At 40.2% G+C, this 12907-nt stretch overlaps 1 protein-coding gene across 1 annotated transcript; it reads right to left on the bottom strand.

The window, feature by feature from the left end:
* Positions 1-7149: 7149 nt before the first annotated feature.
* Positions 7150-12713, bottom strand: LOC136282480 (uncharacterized). The gene is made up of 9 exons (XM_066170126.1): positions 12536-12713; positions 11361-11506; positions 10982-11098; positions 10731-10874; positions 9796-10522; positions 9298-9539; positions 9051-9226; positions 8456-8728; positions 7150-8353 (listed from the first exon to the last, which is right to left on the bottom strand). The coding sequence occupies exons 1-9, from the start codon at positions 12711-12713 to the stop codon at positions 7150-7152; spliced, it is 3207 nt and encodes a 1068-aa protein (XP_066026223.1).
* Positions 12714-12907: the final 194 nt, after the last annotated feature.

Genomic DNA, 12907 nt, shown 5'->3' with positions numbered 1-12907 from the left:
TGGTCGTATTCCAAAAAATTTCAGGGTGACCCATGGGGTAGGTGCCGTATTTGTTTATGCAGGGATATTATGAGGTGATGTCGATGTATCTGATTTGCTCACCTTTATCTGTGTTGGCCTTGTAATAAAGCAACACCACCCCAGTTCGACCTCCAAAGATGGTATCTCTCGGATTGAACTGTGGTACAAGATTGATTTCCTTGATAAAATCTTGAATTTTCTTTGAGGCCTTTTTCTGCTCCTTCCATTGATATTCCCAGATTTGAACCACTTTATACCCCATCTGTTGGAGTGTCTGACATTTGTCTCCCATCTGCTGACATAAGGCTTCCATTGTGTAGCTGCCTGATGAAAACGCCATTTTCTTGTGGTCTTTATGACAACGTCTGCACCCGTGAAACAAACAGCCATGAAATTCATACACAGTGTTTTGTGTGGCTATCAAAACCATTGACATGGTATGCCTCAGGCCCTGCAGGTATCAACTTCTCCCCACTATTACGAACATGTTCAATACGTGGGCTGTCTTATTCAAGCTGATGTTCCTGCCACTTCAACCATTCTAATGCAACGGCTGATTGATTGACTTGTGCCCCACGCCATCCTCTTACAGGTTCAACAGCCACAGTGTCCTTGGAAAGATGTTTTTTACGCCAATATCTGTTGCATGCTGGCGCAATCGTGGCACATTTTTCCATGGGATGAAACCCTGACATGGACTGGAATTCATTTACAAATTTAAGACAACCAGCTTCAAGAAGGGTGACATCTGATTGGCAGTAGGCTATGAGTTCTTGTTTGAGATCAAATGGGTCTCGCTTTTTCACTTGTTCTTCATACCAGACTTGAAATTCTTCTTTTTTAGAATTGGACATACTTTCTGGGTCGTAACAGGAGGCTGCTGGCAGGGCTCCCACATAGTCTTGATGGTTGGGTGTGTGGAACAGGTGAGGAAAGAAACCTTTCTTGAGTACCGTGAGACCAAAGGTACTGGTAAAGGCTGAGAGTGACATTGGGAGGAAGCTGAACAAATCTTTGAACGTGATTTGACCCACTTTGAAGGATAACCATTTAGTAACTATGGTGATGATGTCCTTGATTTTTCTTCCTTTACCAATTGATGTTGTAGAAACATAGAACATAACATTGTACCCCTTTAAATTATGAAAATGCATATCACCTCGCGTGGGTGGCCACCATGAGGCCACCCTCAAGCAGACATGAACTCCATCCCAAGGCAATAATATTGGAAAAGAAATTACTAATGCGTTAGAAAATTACTAATGCATCAAAAAAATGTTTTGTAAAGTAGAAGAAATCATGAAGAATTCAGAACGCTTTGAAAACTACATGATACCATGGCCAATAAATTGAATTCAGGAAAGTCGTTTCAATCCTCTTCTAAGGTTACAGCTGACCTTACCTTTATTTAAATGCCTAAAGGTGGTAAAAGTGTTAGACAAAAAGCGCTAGTGGGAAAGCGATTCATGGCAGAAGTTTTAAAAAGAAGCATTCCGTGATTCAGATTAAAAATTCAGATGAATTGTGTTTTGCAAGAGCCATTTGTGTCGCAAAAGCATGGATCCTTAAAGATGAGTTGTATCAGAGTCATCGTGTTTCTGAAGCAAGAGGCGGATAATATGGGGTGCTTTTGGGCCTACAAATACCATCATGTAGAGGTAGGAAGTTGCCACCACTTTCAATTGGTAGTCTGGTGCAAGGAGGTCTTGAAAGTTTTTCAATTCTTCGTGCCTGCATGCCCCCAAAGATACCCCCGCATCTTCATGGGTTTGATGAGCCATTCATGATTGAACAGGCTCACATCTTTTTACATTCTCGTAATCGATTTTCGAGTTCATCATAATGTTGATTTAATAGGTCATCCGAGATACTATCCTCCACATCATCATACCTTCTTTTTGCCATCATTGAATAAGCCAGTAGCATCCAGAAATCGGTGATAACCCACCAAGTCTTTTTGACCATTAGCCATGTTGAGTTCCAAAGTCTCATAAGGGTATTCCTCTCCATTCACAATTTGTTTCATGTATTCCACCCCAATTTTTCCAAACGCCAAGGGGTCTTCGTTGTATTGACCATTGAATGCAGTAGTTTTCAGAATACCAATGATGACTCTTTGGGGCACCTTTCCATTGAATGGCTCGTTGATTTCCTTAGAAGTGGTCCCATTATCCAGGGGAAACTGTCTCATCTCGGTACGGATCATGGGATACTTGGTTGGGGTTTTGGTCATCATACTTATCATGCTCATGTAGACGGCTGGGTTTAGGGACACCAGACAGAGAAAGAAGGTAAGTTTAATATCCTCTGGGTTGACTCAGACTTCCTCACTGGGTGGATTAGCTTCTCCATTCATGAACAAAGCTGCTGGATTCAGATAAAATTCCAATTCCAAAAGAGTTTTGGGGACGATCCATTTTCCATTTTCCTTGGTGAAACACGTCTATAACTGGTTTCATTCTCAAGATTCTCCTCTTTCCTCCTGCATAGAAATCTGTTGCATCTGCTCTCTGTTTCTTGATGCTGTCTTGATGATTTGTAAAAAGAGCTATATACGCGGCATCATCCATCGTGACAGTTGCAGCAGTGTAGGTTACAGGAGAATCAATTTCATTTCGCCGTCTAGCTGGTTTGAGTATCGTCTCTCCATCATTCCTGTCATAATTAAGGATCGTCTGTATGAAAGCTTTAAGATGGTACATGTTTTTCTTGTCGGGTGAGTAGGGTGCCATCAGCTCTGAAATTGATTTGCTTGAAGAGGGTGTGTGCAATATTGTTGGCTGGTGAAGTCATCATACCCACATTGTATGCGCGTGCTGTGAGATTGGCATTTTCTGTGGTTTTGAAACCCAAATCCAGTTGGACAAAACTTCTCGAAAGATCAATGGGATCTGATTGTCGTTCCACGTACACTTGGATAGGAGTAATACTAGAAGTCTGAGGTGGTATTTTGACATATCAGTATTTTACCATAGAAAGATCTGTAGGTGGTATTCTAAAGAGATCTAGACTTGAATTCTGCTCTGCCCCTTTGATAGACATGGTGATGTGTCTGTTTCAACGTCTTCTGCGTTATGCACACGTCACGTTCCTATTTTCTTTATATGACTTGTGAGAAATCCTCCTCGTTGTTGTTGTTTTCTTTTTCTCCCTTTATACCTTTTTAAGGTGGAAGACACAGGATTCGTCGGTGATGCTGTGCCTACACCAATGATAGGATCACTTTGACGTACGGTACTGATGTGGACCATGTTTTATTCTACAAAAATATCGTTCAACCTCTTGGCAACTTTTCTCTTTAACTCGCTCTTAAGCGCTTGGGATGCCCCTCTCTTTATACCACGCGGCACTTCCAATAACGAATGCTTTTTGACACTGCTTTTAAGGCCTCCTAGTACACCTTTCATAAAATCTTTAGCCATGTCTTTGACTTCGGCACCTATTTGAGGATCACCCCAGGATCCAATAAAAGGTAGTGGGGCATAAGGTGAGGGGGTCTGCCAGCGCTTGAAACCACCACCTCCTTGTTCATTTGGCACATGCACTTTATAGGTCGTTACCATTCCAGGTACGACTTTACAAACTTGAAACACTTCTTCCTTCCATCCTGGTAGATACCCTTTCTTAAATGGTCTAAACTTTTTATTCAATCGGACTTTATCGCCTACTTTAAATGCAGGTTTCTTTTTCTTCTTAGTCTGATATTTCCCATACAAATTGTTCCACACTTCTTTGGCATTGGATGTGGTGACTTTAGCTGGTGTGGTTTTAATACTCCTGTGATAGGTGCGATTGTATTGATTGTCAAGTTTGGGCAATATGTCTACATATTTGAGTGTATTGGCAGCCGTGAAATAGGGATACAATTTCGATTTAAGGGTTCTATTAAATCATTCGACGATACTGGCTTTCTCATCTCCATGGGTAGAAAATTGATGAATCTCCTGTGTTTTCATCAATGTTTGAAAGGTCTGCTCGTAAAATTCTTTGCTTGCATCTGTCTGTAACGTCTGAGGTTTCCTTCCTTTGGCTTCCTTGATTATTTTTGCAAACATATCCGTCACATCTTTTCCTGTTTTCTTTTTAATCGGCCGGGCCCGCGTGTATTTGGAAAAAGCATCGTTCACGACCAATATGTATCGGTATCCCTTGTTGTGTTTGGATATGGTCTGTACTTCAATTAAATCTGCTACCCATTGTTGATCAATGATGAACACCACCTAAGTTAAAAATTCTCCTCGTTGACGTCTGGGTTTGTGAAGCGTGTACGCCAATTTTTTCTCTAATTCTTTTTTACCTTGAAAAATAGAGATCTTTTGAGCTTTGGCATACGGTGCCACACCACCGAAACTACTGATGACACCGGGTTTGTCATACAAGTCGTGTGATCCTCTCTCTTTTGTTTAACATACTTGCTGCGTAAGCTAATTTATTTGTAAGAGAGGGGCCTCGACGAAGAATTCTCTTAACCATACTCACAGAAGCACCCCCACCTTTTCTTCTTTTAATCACTGACCGTCTTACACGCCTCGTGATTGACAGAGAAAAATGACACAGTGTTTTTGGTGATACAACTATTATTTATTTATCCATACTATCTTCTAGAAACTGTACATCACAAGTCTTTATCCGACAATCCTAAGCGTACAGCTAATTTTCTAAACTTAGGTATACCGATTGACCAAGCAATTTCGGCATGATCGTGCAGAGACATGTATCTAGCTTTGTGTTTCTACCCATCAACTGTGCGATTTCAAGATGGTCTGTACTTATCCCATCCACAAAAAATTAAAAAAACTTGGAGTTACTGCTACAAAACATGTGTATTTTTACATCTGCTAAAAGAAAAGTCTGAATGAACGCTATGTGTTTACATTGACAGTCACATAGGGTTTGACTAACTGTACTACCCATAAAACGGGGTTCTGGTTTCATATAATCCACAGCCATTCGTGGCTCATTCACATCAAACTAGGGTGGTTCTCCTACAAAATTGTCATGCATCGGTGTAGCAGGAACATTATCTTTACATCGGAAATCAGGATCATTCACAGGCAGCGCATCAATGACAATAGTACCCTTCAACTTATACTTGGCTTCTGTTTTCTTCTTCTTTTCTTTTTTGACATAAGGATTATTCCTCTTGGTATTTGAAGACATCTTGTTCCTTGCTTGCTTGCTCACCACTCTACAAGAGAAAATAGTGAGTTTCCTTAAAAATCTGCTCTACTTTTATACATCTTAGATGTATTGTCTTTGAATTCTACCTGCTCATTGGTTACAGACTGTAGAACTTTGATCCTGTACGATTTAGCAAAATCTTCTCATTGGCTACAACCTGTAGAATTTTTTTTAGTTCTCTATAGATTAGGGCAGCCTCGGACAGCCTTCATGTAATCCCCTAGAGGTTAGGGCAGCCTTGGGCAGCCTCAGGCAGCCTTGAACAGCCATCTTTGTCAGACATCTTACACTGCGCATGCGTAAAGTGTTGTAGCATCTTCCTCATGGATGGGGAGTGAGGTCTTGACATACATTTACATGTACATACAACTATATGTTTCATTCCTCCAAGGGAAGCCGTTAGCTAATTTTTACCCCTCATACACGGAAAGCGCACTCCGACATCTGTCAGAAGGAGGTCATCTCGGTTAGATTTCCGATTACGAAATTCGAGCCCGCCCGATGTTGTCTTCGTGATGAAGGCCCTATTAAGCATATTAGACCCGCAAAACAGAGCAGAAACGAACACGTGCTTCGTTTTAGCTCATGACTTCGTATTAGCCTTAAGATATTTGCATTTTTTTCCGTTGCTTACCTATATTACAGACTCCAATAAATTTTTGCGATGCCTCCTTTTCACGGATGGCCGATTACAACTACAACATAGTAGCACCTCCACGAAATCTGTCAAAAGAAGGATGTTACAACACCAGAGGTCATCTCGGGTAGATTTCTGATGACGAAATTCGAGCTCACCCGATGTTGTCTTGAAGGCCCAATTTCGCATTTTAGAGCCGCAAAATAGAGTAGAAAGGAACACTTCGTTTTCGCTCATGACTTTGTATTAGCGTTAAGATATTTGCATTTTTTTCCTTTGCTAACCTATATGACAGATTCCACAAAATACATTTGACGCCTCCTTTTCACGGATGGCCGATCACAACTACAACGTTATGACATCTTCACGAAATCTGTCAAAAGGAGGATTTTAAAACACCGGAAATCTTCTGGATTTCTGATGAAATAAATTTAACGCAGTTACGTTCAGAGTTTAAGCGATATATTGTTATTTCTAATATGGTAATTGATTAAAAAATTGTACATTACCTCGATTGGACGGAGATTAAGTTTGAATATAATGTAGCAGGCGATATTACTTTTGTCGACAAGAATAATCCGTGACTTGTCTCACCTATTACATTTTCTCTATCTGCGTTGTGCCATGATCATCAGTGAAAATATTCTACGATAATATTTTTTACAATATTTAGATGAGGATTTTCAATTCTCAACGCAAGAGTGTACTTAAGGAAAGATCTACAAGATAGAGTTTCTCATGAATACATTTTAAAAATTCTTTTAGCTGACTTCTACATAGATAAAAAAATTACTACACATATATATTTCACTTCGACGATTATCTTAATAAACAATTAATGGGAAGTTCTGAGAATCAGTTTTTAATACTACATAATAAATTAATGGTTATTTGTCTCTTCCTGCTTAAGGGCTCTTTCGCAGTTTGGACAACGCTAGTTTGCACTTGAATCTTCCAAAATAATTGTTGAAATGCATTTCCTGTGAAAAAACTCCTTGCAGCTACGACATTTCACACAACGAGAAGGAGACTTCGAGTCTGACTCTTCCCTCGGCCTTCTACACTCGCACATTACCGAGACCTCTTGAACAAAAAGTGGCCTCCTGTCTCGACACTCGGGTACTTTAGAGAGGGGAAAGGGGTCGAATGATCCACTCTCCAGGCTCTTTAAAAGATGTTGTCTTATCAGCTTCCTGTCAAATGTCAGATTAGAAGGATTGAGGCCATGTAGTAGCGAAACCAGAAAAGCAATAGCATAAACTCCACAGTCATCGGAATTGTTCTGGTGTTGCACATTTGGTACAATGACCTTAAAACTGGTTCCTTCCTCGTATAATTGATGCAATCTGTTTCTGCATGAGGGCTGCAATTCTTCCCAAAAACAGGCTGTCGTACAGATAAACTACAGAAGGAGTGAAGCATCCTACAGTGGATACCAACACCCAATGACGGCTGCCAGTATTCAGGATTTGTGAAAATTGGCCTTTTTGAACAGAAAAATTAAAAATAGGCCCCAAAGTTGTATTTTCCAATCCACTTGCGTGAGGGCACTGTTCCCTCAGAACAGACTGAGCTGCACCTACAATATGGTCGGTGAGCCAGTCTCCAGTTGAAATGGTGCTAATGTGCTGTTCCGAGAGATGGAATTTACCGGCCTTTGTGGCGCTTCTGTGAGAGGTCTTTACAAATTCTGCTTCATCATCTTTTTTGCTTTGCTGGGCCAGGTTTGTGTTCGTTGTCGCGTTTACTGTAAGGATGATGCATGTGTTTGCACTGCGGGTTGTGCTCGAGGTTGTGTTAATGGAGGAGATGGTGTTTGCATCTGCGGTGCTGGTGATGCATGTGGTCGTGTTTGGTGTGTAAGGGGTGCTTGCCTTAACAGTTTGATTGGCGTTTGAATTTGAACCATTAGAGTTATTTACGTTCACACTGCGGTTTATGTTTACTTGAGCCTCGGCACTTGAGTTGGCATTCTTGATGTGTGCGAGTTTCGGCTGTTTGGCAGGTTGGCGTTCTATGTCGTTTAAGCTGACGTTATACCCCCTTTTCATGTTGTTTGCTCTTTCCCCTACACGTCCAGTGAAAGGATTTTTCTTCTGAGATACTGGCAGCCTTTTATAGTCTACTTTCTTTTTTTTCATCCTGCGCGAATTCTTTTTCATAGTAGACTTCAGGAGAGGAGCTTCCAGAATGATACCGTCCTCCTTGGGGGCTGTTTTCTGCAGAAGGTCAAGACACTCTTCAAGCTTTTCCTGAACTTGCCTTAAACTCCCACCAACTGCCCACGCCTCTGCAGTGTAGGTCAGGTTTTTTATCTGACCCAATAGTTCACGACATTTTGCAGCATGGGTTCGGGGTCGTAAAGTCGATTGAGGTATATTTTCAAACTGCGACGATTGCTTCTGAAGATCGTGAACCTCGTCATGCACACATGGAGGTGAGTCGACTACTTTCCCATCGGCAATACCGTCGTCTTCTTCCTTTTCACCAGCTAAGAGCACATCTCTATCGACACTGAAGAATGGGGAATCTCAATATTCTTTTGGAAGTCTATCAAACGACCATGACGGGACGTGCTGGAATACGGCAAAAAAATGTTTGCATGGCAGCCGTTGCCTCTCCCAATCAAAGCACTCAAAGCTTGGCTGCTTGGTCCCAAACATGACTTTGTACATCTTCTTCTCTTCGAGTCTACTTTGGCTTTTCACCAAAAACCCGCCATTCTCCATGTCAATAACTGTGACATTGCTACTTGGGATAGACTCCGCAAGAGATAGCCCGTCCATGGAATGTTTTATGATGTGGTGCAGTCGTTCTCTTAAATAGGAGGGGATGGCAGAGTTATAGCGTCGAAAACTTGCTTGAAGTTTTGTATTCAATTCCACATACCTGAGACACAAAAAGGCCATCCGAATGTTCCTTTTTACTCCATGGTAATGGTATTTGTATCACGCTTTTACAGACTGTCTCGCCTTCCACTTAGTCACTCTCTCATATTGAAAAATAACTTTCTTTTCCCTTTTTTTCTGTCCGTTAAAATTTATTAAAACAATAAAACATCTTTCTATTCATTCATTTATTCATTCATTACTAAATTTTCGGGCATTTCACACTGAAACCGAGACGTTTTATACCAAAGTGTACAAATAAACACAAAATGTTCCAAATATAGACAGCATGTGACTGGACACGGAAAGCAGGAATTACTTACTTGAGATACTTTTCAGGAAGGAACTCATCTATTAGCACTGAGAGCATCCCACTCAAGGTTCCTTGTTTGATTCCTGCTAGGTAATCGTACTTGAAAGCCTTATTCTGCCTTTCAACGCCATTGTTGGTATTGATAGTTGTAAGGAAGCGGTCTTTTCTGAACGCCCATACCCATTTCTATAAAAGAATTAAAAATTAGCTTTTCCAGCAAGAAATTCAAGAAAATATGATGGTAAGTATGCATATACCTTATGTTGAGGCAGCCATGTCTTTGTGATATAGTTACTTAAGTTGGTATTTGTCCTCCATTCTTCGCTATCCTGGAGGTCGCTCAATCTATGCCGATACTCTTCTTCCGTGCGGGCCTTAGCTATCGCTCGCAGCTTTGCAAGGACTTTTTGTTTTTCGTTCAATAGGCCATTGCTGGACTTTGAAAGCCACCTTTTCCATGTCTGCTCACGATGAAAGTCACAGATGTAGATCGCACTCTCTATTTTGTCATTGGAAAAAAAGGATGAAATGAATGACCTGTCGAGAATTTTATTGTAAACGTGATCATGGGAGTAGATTTTTGTCGTGTACTTTGTTTGTTTCAGAATCAAGACGTTCATTAGACGTATTAGATTTTAGAAGATGGTGACTGTGCTCGCATCTTTCTTTTATAAAACCATAAATGGTCATAAATTACGAATCCATAGATATCTATTTTCGCAGTGTGACACTGCTTTAAGAAAGAATCTTAATACCTGGAAATAACTTGCCAATTGCAGACATCTCCTCTTCTGAGAAATCCACCATAAAATATGAGGGGTTCCAGGTGGGGTTCCAAGACTTAATAATCGAGAGGGCTTCATAAATGGAATCTGACGTTTCGCTTTTGATGACGAAAGAGCCTACAATTTGATAATCGACGTTGGTCTTCATAACTACAAAGAAAAGAGGGAGGCTGTACTTCGTGGTCTTATAAGTAGCGTCTAGCATACTTATTTCATTTCCATAGTGTTCTAAAAGCCGTCGTTGATCTTTCGTCTGGTGTGCAAATAGGAACCCTTTAGTTGGCGTCTTCAATATGATATCTTCATCATCCTCCTCACCATCGCTACGACTGCTATCATCATCATCCCCATTTCGTTCCTCTCCCTCTTCGTTGTAAGTTACATAGGGCTGGAACTCAAAATAATCCTCAGGAGAAATCTCCCTCCAAAGCTTCACCTTTTCCTGAAGATCCTCCTGGTCAATTTTCGAGAACCTTTCTTTGACTAAGGATTTGTACATGTGACTTCTAATCGTAACTTTGGAGGGATAAAAGCGTCTGTTGGTCTTCAATGGCGCTTTTTTCCCTCGATATAATTCTCCTTGCACAAAGATCTTTAAATGTCGGCGTATCTCTTTCTCTGATCTTGCTCCAGCACATACGAGTTCTTGTATTTTTGCCACGAGCCTCTCATCTATGCACTGAAACAGACCTCCTACCTAAATTCAAAATTAATAAAGATATGAATGAATCAGAAATCAAGCGTAAAAAAAGTAAATAATGAGATTAAGAAAATCGAAAAATAATTCTTACGTACACGACTAAATGCAGTTTTTGACCCACTTATTTCTATGAGAAGGACCAGTTACGTAGCCCGCAACAAAAACTGTGACGACGGTAACTGGGTATTTAATTGTAAGAGCTTACTTCTCCAGTTGGGTGCACAGTGTGTTCATCGACTGAGGGAAAATGGATGTTAATCCACCTTTCAGTTTTTGCCGTTCCAGCATCTATGTCGTTGCGCAGCTTTTTGGAATGACTCTTACAGCCCCACTCCATCTTTTGCGAGATCTAGAGGTCAAAAGGAGGAACACAAATTGACGTTTTTGTGATGTCATTTATAGGTCGGCGTTTTCCTTGTTGTAATTACATTTTGCAATTTCTTTATTCCGACTTACCTTGTACTCCGGAAATTTGATGATTTCTCTCATGTGCGCTTGAGCGGGACAGTTGAGTTTTCTTGATTCTTGTAAAAGCTTACCAGCTCCGTTTCTTCGATAGGCGTGGTCACCGGCCTATGTTTTTGGAAAAAAGAAGTCTTCTTGTAAATGAAAACTTTTGAAGCAGCGATATAACACCACGTTTCCACTGAAAGTTTCTTCCATGTTGGACATTGAAATATCCTATCCTATCGAGTCCTCTTTTCAGATCATTTACTCTCTTATCTTTAAGCAAGGAGGAGGAAACTCAAGGCTACTTGATCTTGACCTTTAGTTATTAATCAACGCAAAATAAAAAATCTGCAAAATCATTTAAATACAAATACTTTCAACGTACCGCTTGGTTTTTCCTTTTCTCGCTTAGATGTCTATCTACACCATGTTGACAATCGTATACTTTGTGATTTACCACGACAAATGGGACGTGATCAAATGGCAGACGACTATCCTCCCATAATACCTTGTGTTTTTTAGCTGCCAAGTCTATGTTACAAAAGAAATTTTTACAAATTTGAGAAGCATAGTCAACTTGTCACCCTTCCTTTAGACGATAATGTGTCAAAAAGGATCATGACATCGATAATCGCCGAATTCGGCACCTCACTCCATTTAATGTTCTAATTAAAGTTTATAATAGCCTTGTTCAACCACATTTTGATTATTGTAATGTAGTGTGGGGAAACTGTAACAAGGGCCTTTCTGAAAAACTGCAAAGTCTTCAAGATCGGGCAGCTCGCATTCTAATGTCTGCGAGCTATGATAGTAATTTAGATGATTTGTTCCGGGCACTAGGGTGGCGAAGACTTTACTATCAAAGATTGGAACAAAAATCTATCTTAATGTATAAAACTTTACATGGTATGACACCAGATTATCTGAGATCAAGATTTGTATATCGTGACAATATAAGTGCTTATATTGGAATAAGGAATACGTTTAAGGAATACGGAAAACAAATTAGTTCTTCCACGACCTCGAACTGATTATCTTAAGAGAAGTTTTTTGTACAGCGGAGCTCACTTGTGGAACGACTTACCCTTAGACCTAAGACAAGCGTCTTCACTGACCGATTTCAAATCTAAATTAAGTCGCCACAGTTTAAAGTAATATCTTAATTTTAAGTAAATTTTAGACACGGCCTCCATGAAAAGCAGATTTTTTATTTGTTTCTTTTATTTGAATTGTTATTATTAGATTTTATTATAGTTAGGAAGATAGATATACCTTTATAGATAATTAACAACTGATGGAAATACCGTGTATAAATAAAGTTATCTTATCTTATCTTAATGATACCTAGTTACCTGTCACTTACGAGCATGCATAGGGCCCGTCAAATAAGTGAGATATCGTTCCTACAGTCAACTCTCATCTACCGCTCACCATCCCCCCTAAGTGCCTTTAGATCAAATCCCCCTACTTTATTCAAATGTCTACCAAGAAACATCAAGCCCAGGATATTACATGACGGAAAAAATGCAATCGCATATGACAAGAAGATTGGCCTCTCACCTGTGTTTCCAAAACCTTTGTCAGTTGACTTGCTACAACAGAATTTGGTGACGGTGGCAGTTTCATATTCTCGAAGAATGAACTCTGCTGACCTGACATCCTTCACCAGACCTGACCTTTCAGACAACTTTCTCTCAAACAATGAACTCACTTCTTGAGAAGTTAATTTGCGTGCCATCATAGAATTGGAAATTTTTTTCAGAAAGCGAAATTATCGATTGGAATACGGCCAAACGCTGAATACGAATTGAGTGAGCAAACAGATACTTTGATATCTCGCACGATGACAAATTTCCCGCCTTTGCGAGTTTGGACCATTCAATTGTCTGGGAGTTAATCGACCGTATCATTTATCTTTCCTCTCCATTTCCG

This window comes from Pocillopora verrucosa, chromosome 7, assembly GCF_036669915.1.
Source record: "Pocillopora verrucosa isolate sample1 chromosome 7, ASM3666991v2, whole genome shotgun sequence".
NCBI lineage: Eukaryota > Metazoa > Cnidaria > Anthozoa > Scleractinia > Pocilloporidae > Pocillopora > Pocillopora verrucosa.
Note: the sequence above shows the minus strand (reverse complement) of the source record. Positions and strands in the feature narration are given on the sequence as shown.

What these genes read in the sequence shown, in the direction of transcription:
- LOC136282480 (XM_066170126.1), bottom strand. Translation starts at nt 12,713, where the DNA reads ATGGCACGCAAATTAACTTCTCAAGAAGTGAGTTCATTGTTTGAGAGA. An exon ending in CTTCCTGAAAAGTATCTCAA is followed by an intron (nt 8,729 to 9,050) that starts GTAAGTAATTCC and finishes TTTGTGTCTCAG; the next exon opens with GTATGTGGAATTGAATACAA. An exon ending in GAGTGCTTTGATTGGGAGAG is followed by an intron (nt 8,354 to 8,455) that starts GCAACGGCTGCC and finishes CCCATTCTTCAG; the next exon opens with TGTCGATAGAGATGTGCTCT.